General features: G+C 40.4%; 1 protein-coding gene and 1 long non-coding RNA gene across 8 annotated transcripts in view; one reads left to right on the forward strand and one right to left on the reverse strand.

The window, feature by feature from the left end:
• LOC117877238 overlaps nucleotides 1-10,553 on the reverse strand; it is a 22,930-nt gene extending 12,377 nt beyond the window's left edge. Inside the window, exons 1-2 of the long non-coding RNA XR_004645660.1 lie at nucleotides 10,117-10,553; nucleotides 6,383-6,488 (exon numbers count right to left, since the gene is read on the reverse strand). This is a non-coding gene — a long non-coding RNA (uncharacterized LOC117877238). The remainder of the gene's footprint in view (nucleotides 1-6,382; nucleotides 6,489-10,116) is intronic.
• Nucleotides 10,554-10,912: 359 nt separating this feature from the next.
• The window catches only part of ARID4A (AT-rich interaction domain 4A), a 67,856-nt gene continuing 57,510 nt past the window's right edge, over nucleotides 10,913-21,258 (forward strand). For 5 of the 7 annotated variants that reach the window (XM_034770133.1, XM_034770137.1, XM_034770138.1 and 2 more), the window contains exons 1-5: nucleotides 10,996-11,144; nucleotides 12,529-12,600; nucleotides 14,430-14,540; nucleotides 17,163-17,228; nucleotides 18,598-18,688. In XM_034770133.1, the coding sequence (XP_034626024.1) occupies nucleotides 12,595-12,600; nucleotides 14,430-14,540; nucleotides 17,163-17,228; nucleotides 18,598-18,688 (274 nt within the window). In that variant the 5' untranslated portion in view covers nucleotides 10,996-11,144; nucleotides 12,529-12,594. The other 2 variants (XM_034770136.1, XM_034770134.1) reach the window with 2 other exon arrangements.

A 21,258-nucleotide genomic window follows, 5' to 3' on the forward strand; every position in this document is an offset into this window, starting at 1 on the left:
ATTCAATAACTAAAAGAAAAAACTCCAAGCTTAGGAAGAAGAAAAACACCTAAGTTATCGTTAATTCACCCAATGTTGGATCAAGAGATATGCTCCATTAACAAAAAAACCCCAAACAAACAAAGAGTGTTACTTGTCTCTTAAGGCCACCACCAAAAAATAGATCCATGGAAGTTAAAGTGATCTTGTCCAGAGAGCTTTTAGAAAAGCAGCAACATACTCTGCCCCGAATCAGGACAATGACGACAAAGATCTATTAAGTTAGACTGTGTATTAGCAGTGTTCGAGGGCCCCACAAGGCAAGCATACGTCTAACAGAGGAAGTGCTAAATGATTTAACATAAAAACACTTATACACAATGCTTAAGTTTCAATTCTAGCTGTCTCCATATAGGGATGGAAACAATGCAGAACAAGCATGTCATGATTTTGTGCAAAGGAGTGACATTTCTCGATATCCATTCCACTACGTCTTATGTATTTTGGAAAAAGTATAAAATATACTGTAAAATAAGAGATGGAGGAGGATGTGTAATAGCCAGTACCAAAATACTAGAATTCATAGCATCACAGGTACAATGGTACATAGTTTGCTGTCAGCCAAAGGCTACCCAGGCATTAGTCACGCAGCAGATCCTTTAGTGTTCACTGACTACTTTGTTGGTAGTTCATATTCTCAATTAAGCCTTTTAAATAAAACGTGTGTTAAGAGCAGCTTTTGCAAGCACCATAAAGTTCCACAGCAGGCACAGTTGAGAAAAATTTCTGAAATTGAATTGCCAGCCAGCTATGGATTCTCAGTTCAAAGCAGCTTCTTATGTAAGTGCTTATAATTTTAAAAGCATAACAGAGCATTAATGCTTTTTGAAAGATATCAGCAATGACCGCCAGCTAAACACAAGGGAAACCTTAAGACTGACAGCCAAGTTAGCAAAAAGATGCTGAGTCTGTGTGAGTTGAGACTGAACTGGCGAAGGAAATCCTAAAGTAGAGAACAAAGACATGAGCCATTAGATAAAACTTGTGATTTTTTTGTTGTTGATCATTCTACATATGCAGAAACATAGGCTAAAAAAGCCTGTCAATACTCATAAAATAGAGCTAGACTAAAAGGAGGGTTTAAAGGAAAACATTACAAACTTGATTTTAGTACTTCTGAAAGCATCTGGATGAGAGAAATGTACAAAATGTTGAAAACCACGGCCAAATTTCTATGAATTCATAAGTAACGGCTATTTTTGAGATTCAAATTTTAGAGAGCTACAGTGATACCCTGGTAAATACAGTGTGTATCACAAGGATTTACATCTGCATATTTACGATTTCTTCTAAAAAACTGAATTTTTGCTATGAAGTGTTTATTTTTAATTTTAGCTCCATCTCAGTTGTAAATATAGGCACAATTTACCAATCTATTGCACAGAGTTAAATCATAGTCTAAAAGTCACCAAGCTTTTTAAAAATACTAAGCATCAATTGACTTACTATTAATTCATTTGTATTAGGGTAACGTTTAGTGATTCTAATAGAGATGTCAGTCCTTGCCTCATAGAGGTACCAAACAGACAACAGGTAGAGCTGTCAATAGGCTAGAACTTAGGTCTTAGATTTGCACTATTCAAGACAGAAATGTGAAAGTGGGACAAAGTAGTAGCTAGTTTTTACAGAGTTCAGGAAAATAACTAATTTAACATAGTTGCAGAGTAAATTTCAGACTGACTGAAATTTTCTAACATTAAACTCTGTTGCTCCTATCGATTCAGAGATCCAAAAGTTTACTCTGTGATTGTAAAATATAATCAAGTGTCTATTAACCTGGGGGCTGATAATCTGGCCATTTCTCTTCCACATCGACTCCCATTACCATCCCAAGAATTATCTAAGCTATGTCAGCAACATATTTGGGGCCTGATTTATAGGAATGCTGAGCATCTGCTGTGCTTGTTGACATCAGTTTGAGCATGGGTGCTCAACAGCCCCATAACTAGGTTTGTATCTATGTCATTTTGATCAATAGCCTATAAAAGTTTATGAGCTTGGAAGTGAGACCTATGCTAAGATATGAACCCAAATCAATTTACTCAATGTCCTGCTATGTATGTTTTATACCTCCCCCGAATCTAATCCGTGCTACATGAGCGTAGAGACAAGTTACTGAAAAATCCACATCAAACACGCACGTTTCTTATCAGTTTTTGTGCAGCAAATTTATTCATTCAATCTCAATTTAAGTTTCCTACACAATTTTAGCCCCTCCTACACTCTTGCTGCAGCACAGATAAAATTAATAAGCATTTGTCAAAAAAGCTACTTTTAAGAATTGAAAAAGAAGCTGGACCAAATGCCAGGTATTGCCAGGGGTGTGTGTGTGTGTGTGTGTGTGTGGGGGGGGGGTGTTGAAGGACCCACTATGGAAGCAGTTTACTTCTGATTGGTAATGACAGATCACTCACAAAAACTCCTCAGGGGAAAAGAGAAACTAGCTCTTCTATTGCCAACATAAAGGTAAAAGACCAAACAGAAGGGATTTCTCTTCTGCCACCCAAGGGAAATAATGGCATATTTTAGTTCTGAAAGTAAGTTTGAAGCGATTTTTTAGGTAAGAGGGAAACTGAATAGCCTATTCACCATATGGTGAGTCAAAGACCAATACCACAAAAGTAAGCAAGCATTTAGGCCAAATCCCTCCAAGGTGGATACTGGAATAAATAAGTTCTGAACACTAACAAATCCCACTCAAGTCAACAGGAACTGCAGGTTCTCAGCACTTTAACACAGTCAGGTCACATATTTAGATGCCTAAATATGGATCCAGGAGCCAAAATTTAGGCATGTAATTCTGGAAAAGAAAAACTAAGTCTCACTTTAGTGTTTTTCTATATTTCATAATATAACATCTTCTAAAATACCTCTAACTACAGGGAGTAGCCACTTCCACAGATATACAATTTTTTTGCAAAACTGGTTAATATAACACACAAGTTTGAGTATGTTTACATCCAAATCAAGAAAAGAAGGCTTCTGAAATTCATGTTATGTATGGTACGTTTTAATTTAACCAAAAACCTTCATCAGACATAAGTTCATTTCTAACAGATTAAGAATTTGTAGTAAGAAACAGGAAAGCTGTACATGCAGACGTTTAGATGCAAAGACAGTATAATTTTTAAAAGCTCAAGTTTTTAGACCATATCTTACAAGCACTAACATTGGCCTTTGTCATTGGTTTGTGTATACTGCATACATACCTATGTACCAGGCAGAAATTTAAGAATTTTTCCTCAATTCATGCAATATACAGGCATTCAATCCATTCAGAAGCGGTGAAGATTTGAAAGATCTGCAGGTATTTAGCAAAAAGTGTGTTTTTCTTTGCTATAAACCATCACCGCCCCCAAATGTGGAACCCACCAGAAGAGCTGTTTTAGGTAGGATGCAGTAAAATTAGATTTTAAGGCCTGAATGCAACAGTGGAAATACAAAAAAAAATTACAGTGGCATTGTTGATAAAAGTCTATGCTAATATAGCCAAAGTCCCTAATAAGTCCAATTCAATAAAAAAATAATAATAAATAATAATAATAATAATAATAATAAGTATACCCATAGAAAGCATATTGTGCACATGACCCAGACAGTGAACTCTGAGGCTCTACTTCACAAGACTGGAAACGGTGAGCATGATGTATTTAATAAAGGATAGCTAATATTTTACCTTTATCAATGGGCATGTACAGAAGTCTATACTACTGCTTATCTTCCATATTCTTCACCTAAGAGCTAAACAAGTTTAAGTATTATATGGTTGCTGAGGGAAAGAGGTATTTACATAAAAAAAGTAAGGTTACAAACTGTAGTAAGTGAAGGCCCTGATAAAGGCCCAGTATGAGGCCTGAGGCCTGAACCAAACTAAAGTAATGGTCAAGACTTTGCTAACATAAAGCAAAGTTAAGCTGTGAGCCAGAGGCAGGCCCTGCCACAGAAGCTGGAACAGGCCGACCCATCCCAATGACAGGGGCAAAAGGGTAAAGTGATGGATAGTGTTGTTTTGATCGAACCAATATGTACAAGGTGAGAGGTGGCACCTTACTACGTAGAAGGGTTGTACCTTGCTGAGTAGAGGGGTTGCACCTCAATACGTCAGGAGTGATGTGTAACTTGTTTGTACCTGTGTATAAGAATGTATCCCTGGGGTGGTGTCTTTGTCCGGCCGAGGGGGCAGTGGAAAGTCCCGCCACTGATTGAGCTGGGTCCATTGCCAAGAGGCACTTTCTTGTAGTATGCCCGGGAGACTAAGTAATCTATGGGGAACTGCAATTGTGTCTAAGGTCGCAATAAACCTGGCTGAGGTGCCTTCGTACCTTACTAGAGTCTGTGGTCATTGGGGGTTCTCGATGGGTTTGCTGTGTCAGCTATCTGCAGAGCTGGGACAGCACACAGAGGGAACACACGCACGCAGCTGAGTGATATCAACATAGGAAAAAGCAGAGCACCACACCAGTAGCATCTGACCACACAAACCAAATAAATAATTAAGGGAAAACCTTCTGAAATTTGTCCTAATTTGATTTCTCAATTCTTTGCCCTATTCTTAAAAATGGTGAGGTAGAGGAATTGTCCTGAGGTAAGTGAAAAGTTACAAAAACTAAAGGCTGGACAGATATTTTAAAACAATGCGATTCAGCCTACAGAGCTGTTACTTAGATCTCTGCCTCCAGTGCAGTTCTCTATTGCGCTATACTAGTACTCTAAGGCACGAGTAAGTTCTCTGCACATTTATAGTCAGTCATTACTTCTCAAGTAGGGACTATAGCGAGGCTATTACAATTAAGATAGTGATTTCTCTAATTCCACCTTCACTAAAAACAATTTAGAACATTAAACCGATTTCTCATTACAAATCAGAACAATTACATTGTTTGTGTTTGCCAAGTGAAATGCTATAGAAACTGAAGTCTATATCAAGGTATCTTATTGAATAGTCCATTGTCAGTACTATGTAAAATTTGTTTTGAAGAGACCTGAAGTAAACCTTTGCTTCAACACTCTAGCCTCTTTAGTTAGCATTCTATGCTACTGGATTACAATTATCACAATCAGAAAAAATGGCAAGCAAAAATAACAAGTCTTACTTACAATGCTGTTCTTATATTTTGTCCTATAACATGCAGATTACCAAAGCATCAGAGAAGAATATCCAATGTTTAGATTTAGAGTCACTATGCTACAAGAGTCAAAAAGAGGAAGACATGGAGAGCAAGCAGATTGGTCTGAAACTAAAGAGGAAGTAGCATTTAACAAGCCAGTCAGGATTTTAATATCTTTTTTGGCACAAGGCTTCGCTCTCAACAGCTGCTATGACACACGCAAGTGAACTGGCACATCGCCGAATCATGCACACATTCTATGATCAGTAAGTCTCCGTCTAAAAGAACTGCAGCTACAAAGCAGAACTGAGACCAGACCAGAGTTACTCAATAATAATGAGATTTTAATTTTCCCAAGAGCTGCTGACGGTGGAAAAATTGATTGGTAGTCACACAAAGTTCAGAGGAACCTGCAGCAGTAGCTGTGATGTCAATGTTACTGCATAAGAATTGCGTCTTTCCTCAGTGGCTTTGCAACAGAGTAGTAAAGTTTTTAATAAAAACAACAAGGAGTCCAGTGGGACCTTAAAGACTAACAGATTTATTTGAGTATAAGCTTTCGTGGGTAAAAAAAGCGTATGCCCAAATAAAATGTCTTTAAGGTGCCACCGGACTCCGTTGTTTTTGTGGATATAGACTAACACCGCTACCCCCTGATACTTGACACCATGCAAAATTTTTAATGTTGCATTAAAACACAGTGCTATATTTCAATATAGCTAGAAGAGTTACTGCACTGCCGCAAACTAAACATCAGTAATACTGACCCAAAAGACCACCCTTAACATTGGGGGACCTAAAAATGGTGATTCACACCTCTTATGTGGTGGCAACTCTTATTGCAACTTCCCCAGCAATTCCAACAAAATCCTTTTTTTTTTTTTAACGTTTAAAAAAAGGCAGGGAATAGGTTGTGAACTTTCTGGGAAAACCTGTATTATGCCTTCAGCATCACTGGAAAGCATCAAGAAGAGGAACTTACTAGGTGTGGTTAACGGTAATGGAAAATACTGTTTTGACTAAAACTAATTTAATCCTTCTCATTTAGTAATGCAGCTACTTTTACTGATTTTTTTCCCCCCTGCAATGGACTTGTGTTCACAGGACATCTATATTTTCAAACACTGAAAGAAGTTTTTCTTTTTTAATCTAGAAAGACCTTCTCACACAGCTCACAATCATGTGTGATACAAAATAAAGCTTTATGGCTTATAAACAGCGTAGTTCATGCTCACGTTTTGTAGGAAGATGTCAATTCCAGTGGCACAGATGTCCCGAGGTTCAAAGGAGGTTGGTATTCAGGCTCCACTAGAATGCACGCTTGCCACACAACGCACTTCACTGGTTAGATACGATAGTGAACGTGGGAAAAAGTTCAGATGAGGTAGCAGACATGAAGGAAGAGTAGGAATAAAAGCATCATTAAGAGGTCGCACACAACGCAGGCCCTTTTTCAAACACTCTTGGATGAAAACACTATCCCTCTCTATATCTATTCCATTTAAGTGTTCAGAAGCTGGCAGGGAAACAAAGTTCTGGTATTCTGAATACTGCCAAAGCTCTTTTGACTATCATGTTTACATGAATTGCACATTTATTTGAGCTCTTAGTTCTGAATACAAGCGAAATGTGTCAGAAGTAATGCATTGATCAATTTGAATAATTAGAACTAATTAAAACATGCTCATCTGACCTTTAGTACCCAGGGGAGCAAAATGAAGTAAAGAGCTTTCCTTTTAACAATTTGTGTTTGGCTGCTATTTATGCTCTTATAAGGAGTATTATGAAATGGAGAATCCACTGCTCTTTCCGTCTTGCTAGTTTTCCTGGACGGAGTGCCAGATGCTTGGAATTATCAGCATAATTTCTCTAAGTTTTTCAGTTCAGATATGATCATTAGAAGGAACTTATCAAATCCCTCCCCCCCAGTGTACTTATAAAGTGTACCCATCACTCGGGATCAAGGCTTACATATTTGATAAACTTTATAACCGACATCTGTAGATACCTATAAGATTACATATTGAAATATTAAAAAATTCATTTTATATTACAGAGATCACTTTGATCCTTAAACAAAGGCCTACAGACCCCCAAATTTCTGTGTATATATCCAATTTTCATACAGATGCAATAGGTATGAAAGTACATACACTCTTAGAATCAAAGTGAAGATTTTTCCATGTAAAAGGTCGCTATTAATAGTTTAATTTTTAATTCCCCTTGTGTGTCTAAGTTTTCTGTTTGCTCCTGCACCTATTCCTAAACGGTTGTTAACGTTGTGCGTGACAAACTGAGTCCTAGAGGGGCAGTTATGTCAAAGGATTATGCCATTAGATAAAATAAGTAGCAGACTGCTAAAAAGATTTGTTTCAATAGAGGATATCACTAGTAACAAGAAAGAAAAAGGCAAAATGGGATTAACTGATTTCTACAGTGTAAGTTGTCTGGGAACTATTTACATTACAATGAATTGGGAAAAAAAACCTCAGAATTTCAACATACGCAACACAATTCTTGTTGTAGTGAAGCTCTGAAATTAATATTTTAAAACTAAAATGAAAGCTTCCCCCACCTCAGTGAAAGAAATCTTCATTCCATTATACTAGATGTCATCTTTTTAAGTAGTGTCAGAATGTTCAATTAGGTGGTCTGATTGGCTAAACAGTCTGAGGTACTTTTATTGTAATCATAATACAAGTAGACCCTCTACAGAAATCATCTATTGGATGACCAATGCATCAAGAACTTCCTAAACATTCCATGTAGTCTCAAATACCAATGGCAATATCAGTAGGTAGCCAGGGCTTCTGCTAGAAATTAGAAACAAGGCTTATTAGTTTTGTATTTAGCTGACATTTATTGAGTGCTGGTGTACTAAGTGCTTTACAGAGGCACAACCCCTGCTCCAAAAAGCTTACAATCTAAATCATGACTTGGGCAACATGTTCCAAACAAAAGATACGTAGGTTAAAAGGACCAATCTTCAAGCCATACATTTTTTAGTTACTAATAACTGATCTTGTATACTTAGCAATAATAATGTCTCCTCACTTTATCCAATGAAGAATCTGAATATTTTATGAAACAGAACTAATGATATTATGCATGAATAAACTGCCAACTTGCTTTTCACTACATCACTTAACTAGCACAAAACCCCAACAATCTAAACCAAAAAAATTCCTCTCAAACTCCATGCTTCTGTTATGTATTGTAAACACGATACCAGTCAAGTATAACAAAAATCTTAAAAAAAAAAAAAAAAAAATAATAATAATAATAATAATAAAAAAAATCACAACTCAACTCCAGCTAGCAGAACTATGTTCTGAACTTTTTTGCCTGGATGGTTAAGTCTTTGAACATCTGACTGCAAACATCCCCAACAGGCTAACTCTAATAAAGTACCTAATGCATATCCATACTATGCAATACTGCCCAACTAGTAAACTTTTCCATTGCCAGAGTATGCCACTTTCTTTCTAAAGCTTCAGATCTAATAAAAACCAAACTCTGAAACTAGAAGGGACGTGGAAGCTGGTTATTAGATATCAAGCCATTCTGTCATCATACAGCAGGCACTGACAGACTATCTCTGGGGCCCTCATCTTCCTATAAACGCTGCATAGTGAATTCTTGCAACCAGAGACCTTTGCACGATTGGAGCCTAGAGCAGTGGTTCTCAACCAGGGGTCCAGGGCCCACTGGGGGGCCACAAGCAGGTTTCAGGGGGGCCATGAAGCTGGGCTAACATTAGATGTGCTGGGGCCCAGGGCAGAAAGTTGAAGCCTCACCGCTTAGGGCCGAAGCCTGCGGCCACAAGCCACTTTGCAGGCCCCTCGTGGTATGGGGCCCAGGCAATTGCCATACTTGCTACCCCCTAACACTGGCCCTGGCTTTTACATACATAAAAGCAGTTGTTGTGACACAGGTGGACCATGGAGTTTTTATAGCATGGGGGGCGGGGAAGGAGGGAAGAGAGGAGACTGAGGGAAAAAAAAGATTGAGAACCCATGGCCTAGAGCACTAGATGGGAGATTGAAGGGATGTTCTCAAGTTATTATGTAAAATATTTAACAAAAATACATTTAGCTCTTCAGCAGGTTTAGTGATAACAGCACTTCATGTTGTAGCTTGAGTTTCAGTTAAATAACTCATTCATAAGCTGAATATTTTTGGTAAAAAAAACAACACATCGAAGAGTGGGGGTCCGCTTATAAATGGGGTCTATACCAAAATTTGATAATTTTAAACTCTATGGAATCATTGAATATCTAATACATTGTCGTTTTGTTTACTTGGAGCCTCTGCAGGCATAGAGCCCCTCAGCTCCCTGTGGCCGCAGTTCGCTGTTCCCAGCCAATGGAACCAGCAGAGGTGTAAAGGAAAGCTGCACGCTGGCTATTCTGTGGAAAGGGAAACTCAGTCTCCATGGCTGTAGCCTTTGGACTGGTCACAATCATTAAAGCCACTCGAAAAATGCCTGGGAGGCAGGACACGCATATCCTCCCCATCCTACTCCTTCCTGTGCATCATGAGTATGACACAGACTAGTGGAGATACAGCACACACTTAACCCGGGAGCGAACTGCCACCTCATGCCCTGTGCGGTGGTTCCAAGAGCAACACGTGCAACAACCCTGCTACTCCTGAAAGCAGCAGCTGGCGAGTTACCAAAGCGCCGCTATGCCCGCGGGACAGGCAGCTCCCCAGACCACACTCCCAGAGCCTCTGCACATTTCTCCTGGAGCTAACACAGAGCTAACGCCCCCACCGACGTTGCGATCGGTAGGCTTCAGAGTCAACACGCTCCTCGAAAGAGCGGCTCGAACCTCGCCTATAACTTCACTGACACTGGTTGCCAGCAAGCTCCAGAAGGCGCCGGCCCGGGGTCACAGCTGGGCAGGCCTCGCTCAGCGCCGGGGCCGCGGGTCCAATCCGCACGGGGCTGCGCCGACCGACTTACGCTGCCGTACCCGGCCGCCTCCTGTACGGCCCCACCTCCGTGGCCCAGACATCACTGCGGGCTGCTGCCACTTCCCCCTCCTCACGGAGCTCCTCCTCCTCCGCCGCGGCCATGGGCTAGGTGAGCGGCTCCTCAGAGATCCCTTCACTTCCGGGTCCGGCTTCGCCGAGCTTCCCCCTCCCCCCGGCTGCTGCGCCATCACCGCGCTAAGGAAGGGGAAACGCTACCCGCTCGCTACAGCCACCATCGCCTCCGGGCAGGAGAGAAGACGGAGCCTTCAGCCGGAAGGAGGAAGTCCCACAGGAGCCCATCCCCCTAGCCCGAGACGAGGCAGAGCCCCCCGGGAAACGCAGAGACCACTCCCGCTCCCTTCCTCCCCGCCTAAAATGGGAAAGAGCATCGTACAAAATGGCGCCCGGGAGGCCTGTCGCGGCGCATGCTCTGTGCGGAGCTATGCAGCCGCCGCTGCAGGCCTCTCGCTCCGCCCCCTCTCCATGTCTATGACACAGTCCACACCAATCACATCGCCCCGCTGCTCTTCCTGACCTCCGCGGTTGCCAATCATCGCACGCAAAGCTACATCCGGATCCAGTTCGAACCAATCAGCGTGAGGGGTACGATTACTTCACTTCAGAAATGTCCAATCGACTCGAGTTCCACCGATTCACCAATCAAAAGTCTCCGTTGCTTTACCTGCGTCGTCTGTTGACCAATCGGCTCTCACTGGTACACTGTGACCAATGGGAGGGGGCTGTCCGCGGCGCCCAATCCGGGCAGGGTAGAGCCCCCTGGGCGTCACGAGGGGCCAATGGGAGTTCGAGCAGGGCAGCTACTGCTCAACAGCTTGTTATTTGGCTGATCGCTGGTGATTCTGTACGAGTCCGGGCTGGAAGGGGGGGGGTGGAGCGGAGTCGAGTCGAGCCGCCGCTGCCTCCGCCGCCGCTGCTGTCTCTGAGGCGCCTGCCGCGAGCGGGGCTGGGGGCCGGGCCGGGCTCGCAGTAGATCCCTACTTGGCTCTGAGTTTAAAGGTAGGGGGAAGGAGCAAGAGGGCAGTGAGCGGCTCAGCAGCCGCAACTCCGCTGCAGTCCCGGGGGAAGGGGGATCGGGATCCCCGAAACCCCTCACGCGGGGGATCGGGGCTCCCTCCCCCAGTCACGGAGGAGGCAGCCCCCCCCCCCCCGCTGGGTTCCCCTCAGAGGGGGACTCGGACTCCTTTCGCCCGCCGAACTCCACCCCCCATCCCAGCGCGGTGACCGGCGCTTCCTCTCCTCCCTTCTCTGACTGAGGAGCCCTCTTCGCGGCAGGGAGGACGGGGACGTCTTCTCTCCCGGCCCGGACAGGGGAACGCCCCCGTCAGCCCTCTCGAGGGTGGGGGGAGAGTCGGCAGGTTCCCCTTGCCCGCCCCCCTCCCGCGTCGCCAATCAGCTCTTCCCTGCTCAGCTTCAGGGGGCACGGGGATCTCGCTTCCCACCCTCTCCGTGGGCGAGCCCCCCACCCCCCGCCGGGCTGCTGCGGAGGGCCACCCCCTGGCAGCGGTGGGGTTTGGGTTATGTCTGTTTGGAGGGGGCTAAAGGGTATTTGAGAAGGGGGGGTGTTGGAGGCAAGGGGGGTGTTGGGGGGCTGGAAGGTATTTGAGGTGGGGAGGCGGTGGGGGGCTGGAAGGTAGTTGGGGAGGCAGGGGCTGTGGGGAGGCGTTGGGGGGCTGGAGGCTAGTTGGGGAGGTAGCGGGTGTGGGGAAGCCCTGGTCTAACTCCTCTCTGCGTCCCAGTCTAAAGACTTCTCGGGGAGAGGGGAGGGGAGGGTCCTTCCTAAGTAATCTCTCTTCTTGTGCTTGAGAAAGTTGAGAGGGGAAGGAGGCGGCTCAGGGCCTTGTCTCTCCTGCGCAGGAACTGCCCTTGTCCCAGCAGCTGGGCTGCGAGCAGCTTCGTAGTAGTAGTAGTAATATTATTTTTGCCTACGTTGTGTGTGTGTGTAGCCTTTTCTTCCCTGACATGGTGCAAAGGCAGAGGGAGCAATGGCGACCTGACACACGGAGGGGCTGAGGAAGAGCAGGAGGCAGCCAAAGTGGGAAGGAAAAGGAGGTAGTAGCGCCTTCTTGCCCAGATCTCCAAGGGCCCATTTGTCCCCAGCAAGGACCCCTTTTCAGCACTTCTCGCTGTCCCCTCCAGCTGCACACACAGGGCAGCAAGTGGGGCTGGGAGGCTTCCTGTGGAGGGAATGCTTTAGGGATGTAAGAGGTGGGTGTGCTCGTAGGGTGGAGGGGTGTGTGTAAACAATGTGGAGGGGTGTGTTTAATAATCTTCCGTATGCTTGTAACTGAATTCTGTTCGCCCAAGATCAAGATGTTTCCTTTTAATAAATCCACATGTATGCAGATGTGTGTCTGATCATCTTCCTTTTCTTGTTTTCTAGCTTTTTTCTGTATAACTGGGGTCAAGAGAAATCTTTGAGCTGGAATCCCTCAAATAACCTTCAAAGATGAAGGTAAGTTTGTCCAGGTTCTGAGATGAGGAGTAGGGGAAGCATTTGTGCTCTTTCTCTTCTCCCTGCACCAATCACCTTATTGGTTTAATCAATGTATCTTTGTTGAACAACAGCAGAATAAAGTTGGCTGTGGAAATCGGCACATGTTGAATGGAATGAAATCCCATTTCTTTTCTCTCACTGAAAGGCAGCTCATGCCAATCCCTCACCTATGCAGTAACACCACTTTGGAAACATAGGATGCCTTTGACTTGTTGTCATTTGGAGTACTATCTTTAAATGCTTCCTGTGTTGGCTGTAGCTTTTGTGAGTTTGCAAAACCACAGCTTTTGTCCTTCTTAGCAGTTTCAGTTTTTCCAGAGCAAAGGCTTAACAATTGCAGGGTAAGTCACGTGGAGGGAAACACTTCTTAGAGGCAGAGATGAGCAAAAAATAGTTCATTATTTGTGTTCATTATCAACACAAAATATTTCATTGCATGTATTGATTTCCTATTTTACTGTAGCTTGTTTTTTTAACATAGTAACTTGGCATAAGGTTATTGATCATTGTAAAAGTCAAATAAAGAAAATAAAATGTAAATTAATAATGCCCAGGTACACACACAAAAGTTCTTGAAAATGATAAACTTGCACATGTTTTGGGGGGAAAATAAATCTTAACAAAGACCTTTCAAGGAAGAAAAATAACATTTAATATACTTGTTTGAAAGATTACAGCAAACTTTTCTGTAGCTCTTTTGCTGTTTTTCCTTCAGAAAATCTGATGTAGAGAACACCATAGAACACTTTTTTTTTCATTGAAACAACAGAAATCTAAGATATTTTTAAGTACATAACCGTTATGATGATTGTATAAATTTTGAAATTGCAATTGTCTGAGATGCAGCTGCATTCAAAATGAAATATCACTTTCATATTGTATTGTTTATAGCAATGTATTGAACTTATCTTCATCCTTCTATTTCTTTCCCCCTCCGTTTGTAAGCATATGCTTCAATTCTCTTTGAGGTTATTGAACTGGTATTTCTGAGACAACAGTCAGACTGATAAAATTGGGGAGGTGGGGTCAAGATTCCTGGAGCAAAACGAATATCAGTAAACTCAGTGTGATGAAACCTTTTTAGCCAGCCCAATATGCTGAAATTTACTGGCAAAGCTGATTTATTTCTTTGGATCCTGATGATTTGTGTATGCTGCAAAATAGTGCCATAAACCACAACCATTGGCCCATTCTTACTCATTTTTCATCAGTTACTTAAGTTCCTTTTTAAAAAAAAAAGTTGCTATTTTAAATTGTATTTCTGCACTTAAATGACTATTAGTACATTCTTGCAAAAGGGGGACATGAAAAGAATTGCGTAGGAAAAATGTGTACCACTCACTTTTCTTACACTGTCTGTTTGAAGTTGTATGTTTTGTTTAGAAACAATTCCTGTGCAATGAAACTTTAAATATGGTTAAAAGATTATGCACAGCACCTTGGTAAAACTGTGTATATTTGGGGGGGGGGGGGGAACACTTCACATGTTCCACAGACTTAATTGGAGCAAAATCAAGGTCCACTATTAGGAAAGAGTTGACGTTCTAGATTTTAGCATATGTCAGATCTTATTGTAAAGAAAGATTAGGCTGTCTGCAATATTGGGAAGCAACATAAATCATCATTTATGACCTAATTAAGAAATGGTCAATAGACTAAAAGTTTGGGTATATATTTGAATATATGATGATGCAACTGTAAAGACTGTAATTATTATTATTTTAACAAAATACACTTTTGTAAAATATAAGACTAAACCTTATTCTAATTTATTCTCCTTTTGTTAGGCAGCAGATGAGCCTGCCTACCTGACAGTGGGAACTGATGTCAGTGCCAAGTACCGTGGTGCCTTTTGTGAGGCAAAGATTAAGACAGTGAAAAGGCTGGTGAAAGTCAAGGTAGGGTTAATGACATTAGTGCTATTGCTTTCCTTGTTTTTTTTTTTTTATTAGAAAATATATTAAAAGGGTTGTCAAGGAAAATCATACCCCTTAAAATTAGTGTGTGGTTATACAAAGTTGTAGACGTTTCTTGGGAAGATTTTTTTTTTTTTAAAGTAATTCTATATTGGTGCAATTATGTTTGTCATATCTAAAAAAATTCTTTTCAAGGGTACTAGCATAAAAATAATTCTTAAAATAAGTTTATCTGCTCTTGCTACTTTATTTCTCATTTGCAGTTATAACCTTCTGTTTGTGACTATATCACTTCCACAGTAATCAATGGCATAAATAGAGCATTATGGCTTTAGGTGAGCAATAAGAACTAGGAGCAAAGATTGTGTATTATGCAGACATCCTCAGTCTTTTATAGCTAGGGAGCAAAGAGGAGATGAAAATTATTTCCATTGAACAGTTTTTCAGAATTGTCCATGAGATGTTTGTTAAATGTAAACAACTGTTTTAAAACTGTTTCAAAGCAGCAAGTTCTAGCTGTATGAAATTTCTGTGCAATGTCTTTCCGAGGCAAGGATTGTGCTAAAACTTAGTGTACGTTGATACAGGAGGAAACTTTTTATTGTTTTGGCATTCCTTCTAAATTGCTTTTTTTTTTCTTCTCCTTTTTTTAACACTCTTTTTTATAAAAGATGGAGATCAAGAATGAAACCGTCCAAACATACATGTTTACACAGCATGCAGAGTAGATCCAAAAATTTACTTTCCACTTTGTTCCTACTTCCTACCTTCTAGCCTAGCATTCAGGACACTGTATATGAGCTACTACAGTGACAAAAAAATTAGATTAAATCAATTCTTTTTTGGTACACATCTTAGTTTCTATGTGCTTTTGTACTTTGGTTGTTCTGTTTGATCTATCTATCTGGGTGCTTATATGGACCTCATCGCTTTATATCAAAGTACCTTCCCTGAATTTCAAAACAAATCTCTTCTTCCCTTGTCACCAACAAGCAAATTATGGGATTTTGGTGGCGCTTTTTAAAATCCGTTTGAATGAGGGTATTGTTGTGGAAAGCAGTGGTTTCCACCTTTTTGGTCTGCACCGGTCCACGGACTATTTAGATTATTTTTATATGTGAGTTTTTTCTCCTTAGATCATAGTTAGGGCCTTGAATACTCCACTGTATGGTCCCTGGGATCTCTAATGTTGCTGCTGCTATCTCATTTACATTTTAAAATATGACATTTTTAATTAATTAAGCCTGATCTTGCAGTTAGGTGCGTGTGGGCACATCTTGTGCCTATGCCAAGTCCATTGAGTTCAGTAGGGCTTTTCACAAGCACATGGGTCCGCCTGCATGCACCTTAAATAAGAAAATGAATAATACATATGTCTTCATGTTCATGTTTTAGTGTACCACAGATTTTTATATTGACAAAGAATAACTATGTTGTATACGTTTTCTGGGAGGAATTTGGAGAGTTTGGTAGATGCAAAGAGAGTAGTTTTGACTCTTGGCCACTGCAGAAATGTGGGAAGCATTTTGGAATTGTAGGATAAATGCATTAGCTAGATGTTTCTGTTAAAATGATCAGCAGTAAAATAATTAACAATGTTGACATCCTACATTCATCTTTAAGTTTCAGAGTTAACAGTCCATGGAAATGAATGACCCAGTTTACGTTTCTTAAAGTTCCTGTTTGCAGTCTCTCTGCAGGAAGTGGCAAACATCAAATCCATGGACCATTTTTGTGGATTGCAGATTGAAAATGGATGCAAATTTTATATCTAGAATCCTGGAAATCTGTGGATATCCGCTTTATATCCGGGGATCATTTTTGTGGATCGGATGCAGATACAAATTTTGTATCCACACACAGGTCTACATATTTTCAAGGTTGTCTTCACAACCACGAGAGCTGAACCAATAACTTTTTGTGGAAGGAAAACTTAGGTCTTATGTACACAGTAACTGGAATTAAAAAAACTTAATTGGTTTAAATTCACAACTTTAGTGTGTGTGTCTTTGTGTGGGCACTCTAAAGAATGTCCACATACTGACTTGTACCAAAATAACTAAAGGTGTGAATTACAACTGATTTTAGTTATTTTGGTTTCTGTTACCATGTAGACAAGCCCTCTGCAGCAAAGAGTAGATTCTGCAGGAAATTCTCTGCCCTGGAAATACAGTGGCTTTGTTAATAGTGAATGCTACAGATGATGTGAGAGAAGTATAACTCTTAAGCATCTAGCCTAGTGGCCCATTGCAGGAAAAGCCAGGATTGTGTTATTGTCCAAGCTCATAATTGTATTAAAAAATTGTACATTTTTTTTTATTGGTATGACTGAGATTCGATTTAGGTGAGATATCCTCTTAACTACTAACTGATTCATCAAGTTGGGTATTGAATGAATGGTATTTACTTGGTAATTCAGATGGCACCTGGGCTCCTTGTAAGTTCAAACACTGTCATATTGTTTGTACTAAATAATGTTAGTGATTTTGACAGATAAGGGTTTGTATTTTTTAACTTTTTAGATGTTGTCATAAGGATTGTTGTGCATGCTTTTTGGAAGTCTGAAAGTAAAATGTATATATGTGTTTCTAAAATATTTTTCAGGTGATCCTGAAACAGGATAACTCAGCTCAGTTAGTGCAAGATGACCAAGTAAAAGGACCTTTAAGAGTATGTATGCAGCATGTTTTTCAAATGTACAATTAAATTGTAATTATTTTAAATTTAGACACTTTAGACATTGACATTTAGACGTTGAGCATCTAAAGCACAGTCTGTTGAAGTCAGTGGAAAAACTTCCATTGGCTTCGGATCAGGCCCTCAATGACTAATTATCATTATTAGCTAATATTTTAGTTTATAAAAGATGTTTATCCCTATGCCTTTGACATAGTTAGTTTTGTATGGAAATGTTATTGCAGGTAAGACTATTTTTGTAAATACGTTAGACATAAATTGGGAAATGTCAACTATGTCAAGCAAAATGGGGGAAGGGATAGCTCAGTGGTTTGAGCATTGGCCTGCTAAACCCAGGGTTGTGAGTTCAATCCTTGAGGGGGCCACTTACAGAACAGGTGACTAATATAAAATACTCAATGCAGAAATGGCCTTACACTGGGTAGCCCTTATTTATTTGCTTGGGGTTTTTGCCTTTCCCTTGTCCTTACTTCCTCTGCTGCCACCTCAAAGGCACTAGTAAATGCTGTTGTCATAATCTGGACCAAGTTCAGAAACTCTGTTGTATTGTCCAGTTGACAGTGAAGCGTATCTACTTGATATTTAAGTTCAAAGAGTAAATGTATGTAATAACACAGGCTTTATTTTTTTATCCTATACACACATATACCACTACTAATACTGTTAAAGTGTTGGATTAGTGGTTTAGATCTAGAATTTGAATAAAATTTATGACTACCGCAGCAGCTGCACCTTTCCCCTTTGAACGTTGCAAGTTGGCCCAGACGGTTACAGCACCTCTCAGGTTTGGTGTGTCCACCCCTCTGTATATAGAGACAGAGGGCCAAGTTTGATTAGTGCTGTGACCACATGGGTCAGCTCACAACACTCAGTGTGGGGAGGTGAGCCCAGCCCCATAGGATAGGACCCATTGCTGTGGAGTGAGTGTGGGGTGGGCTCACTGTCCGAGCCCTCCATTCTCCCCCCATTTCCATGACATATCCTTGTTTTCTTGCACCTCTGCCATGATATTTATTAATATTTATAATAAAAATAAATGGTAGCCTTATCTTTTGTTATAATACAAAAGTCACAGTAGGGATCCCATTATGCTAATTTCACTGCCCACTGCTAACTAAAACCAACGCAGAATAAAATGTGATTTGGCTAATGATTTTTCACTTCGGAGGCTATGTAACCAATGCATGCATTTCACAAGGGTAGTGAAACTTAAATGAGTCTCTTCCCTGCCAACCCCTCCCCCCAAATCTTTCTGGAAGAATTGGTATGTTTATCTCCAGTGTATGAATCTGGGACTATAAGTGTATATAACATAATAATTTTGAAGTATTTTATATTGCAGGTTGGTGCAATGGTTGAAACCAAGATGCCTGATGGATCCTTTCAAGAAGCTGTTATCAACAAATTGACAGATGCCAGCTGGTATACTGTAGGTGAGTAACTATGTAACTTATGGGTTTTAATGTTGGTACAATATATTGATTTAAACTGGTCCATTGGTTTAAACTGGTTTTGTATTCAAGGCACAGGACAGGACTTAAGATCTGGCTCTGTTAGACTTTTGGTGTGACCTTTGGCAAATCACTTAACTCTCTCTCTGTTTCATCTCCATTTTACAACTAAGAAAACAATCATTGCATGCTTTCTAGAGGTGTTTGAGAGACAAGGTGGGTGAGGTAATACCTTTTATTGGACCCACTTCTGTTGGTGAGAGAGAGAAGTTTTCAAGCTTACACAGAGCTCTTCACAGGTGTTGTAAGGATAAATTCATTGTCTGGTGCTCAAATAGTATAGTTATGAGTGCCTATGGATTTTGATACCTTGCTTGTATGATCAAGCTTCAGTTGGACAAATAGATGCACATTGATTCAGGTTCACTTCTTGGAAGACAATATTGTTTAATTGCTATTTTGAAAGGACATACTTAAATCCCACTGCTGTCTGAAAAATTTGTTACCTACTGTTGTTACAAGTGACTACAAAGATTAGTGGAAAAAACATTCTGTATATTTCTAGTTTGTTTACATGTGATTTTAAGACTTTCTATAGAGAGAATTTCATTTGTTCCCCTGTATACTCAGTCATTTCTCCCTGTTTATGTGGTGGGTTGTGGGTGTTTTACACATTGCAAGTAGGGAGAAGAAAACATTCCTAAGCGAATAGAGAAGAGTGTAGTACCTTGAAACCATAATTTTACTCCTTTGTTTGAAATGATTACATTTCATTTTGACAGTGTTTCCTTTAAAGGAACTAAATCTCAAAAGGACACGTAGAAGAAAGGTTTTGCTTTCATTTTAGGGACAGATAACTGAAATGGTCATTGGAAATAAATCCAGTAAAATCATGACTAGTCACACAGAATGACGATTCAATGAAACTTGACATCAAGCCATAACTAGGTTCATTGTAGAGATAACTTTATTTATTTTGGATTATTAATAAAAATGCATAGTCTGGTGTCTAGGTGTCTGACACAGTATTAAAAGTATAATGACATAAAAAAACTATCAGCTTCCCCTGAAATCAGAAAATAACTAACTAGAGATGGCAATCAAATAATACAATACTCACTCAAATCAAACACCCTTACAAATACCAGTCCTTATTGTGTGCCTCCCTCCCCCAGAAAAACTGGGGATAGTGAGGATTGTATTTCCAGAGCTGTGTGGGTGGTGTGCACCTCTTTACTTAATAGAAACTGTACATATTTCTCCTATGTGTTGCTTTAGAAATTAATTCTTGAATACTTAAATTCACTGGTCCCATTTCCTTGTCTGTTACGTTTTGCAGTAGTGGTGATGAGATTATTGAAATGTTTTTTAACAGAATACTGAAGAATTTAAAGTAGAGTTTTTTACAGACTAGCGTTCACATGTCTATTATCTTAATTATGAATTTACTCATTTTCTTTGGAGACGAAGAAGCAATGGTTTAGCAGCCCGATTTGGTTTGCATTGAAATATACAGGGGTTTTCATGTTGACTTTAGTGGGAGCGGGATAGGGCCCTAGATGTCCATGATTTTGTACTTTATTCTAATATAATTGTGATCCTATGGATCTGAGCCAGTTAGCTAATTTTAAGTTGTCCATCTACACTGCTATTTGTTTTCTGTTTCAGGAATGTAGCATAAGCTGGTGTAATTCACGGTGCATGACTCTAAGTGTGTGTATGTGTGTGCGCACGTGTGCATGCGTGTGCGCGCATGGTGAGGAGGAGTGTAGGGGAAGGAGTGATAATTTAGGAGTTTAGTTGTGGGAATTAGAGGAGTACTCATCAATTTATTTCAATACTCTGATTCAACTTAGCAGGCAAAGGACACTGTTAACTTTAACTTTGATTTTTGTTGGCTTAGAGATTTTCTTTCCGATATTAAAGGAAGAAGGAAATAATCTGTTGCATTAACAGTGTTACACTTACTAAGTTGATATTTCTGTTCTAAACTCTTATTTTCAGATTAATTCATTTTTAATAAATCTGCATTTTGGGCTGTAACTATTTGTTTTGTCTTTGCCCCAGAAGAATTTAAGTTGGAAAACTGACCCTCCTGCCCCAATTCTCTTCTCTCCCCTCCCCCCCCCCCCCCCCAAAAAAAAAGCACTTAACAGAATTAGTTGATGTAAGTGGGAAAGGATTTTTTTTGGCTGTCAAATTCTGCAGATGAGTTTTGCATGTGCATGTTTTCAAGTTCTTGGATATAACAACTCAAATTCAAAAATTTACTATGATGTGCAGGTAGTTTTGAATAAGGAATATAAGAATTGGCCTAATTTAAAGAAATTTTTCCTGGAGTTAACAAATCACTGAACACTTACATCATACTGAGCATACATGGTATGATCCTTGCCTTTTTATACATGTATGAAAGTGCAATGCATCAAATAGACACATAGAATTGTATATTTAAAGGTATGCAAGTGGTTTCATTTATATATTTGTACTACCTGGTGCTTTAAATAAACATTGAGAAGGGAGGATTTACCAGGTAGAGCACAGCAAATGAA

This window comes from Trachemys scripta, chromosome 4 (genome assembly GCF_013100865.1).
Source record: "Trachemys scripta elegans isolate TJP31775 chromosome 4, CAS_Tse_1.0, whole genome shotgun sequence".
Taxonomy (NCBI): domain Eukaryota; kingdom Metazoa; phylum Chordata; order Testudines; family Emydidae; genus Trachemys; species Trachemys scripta.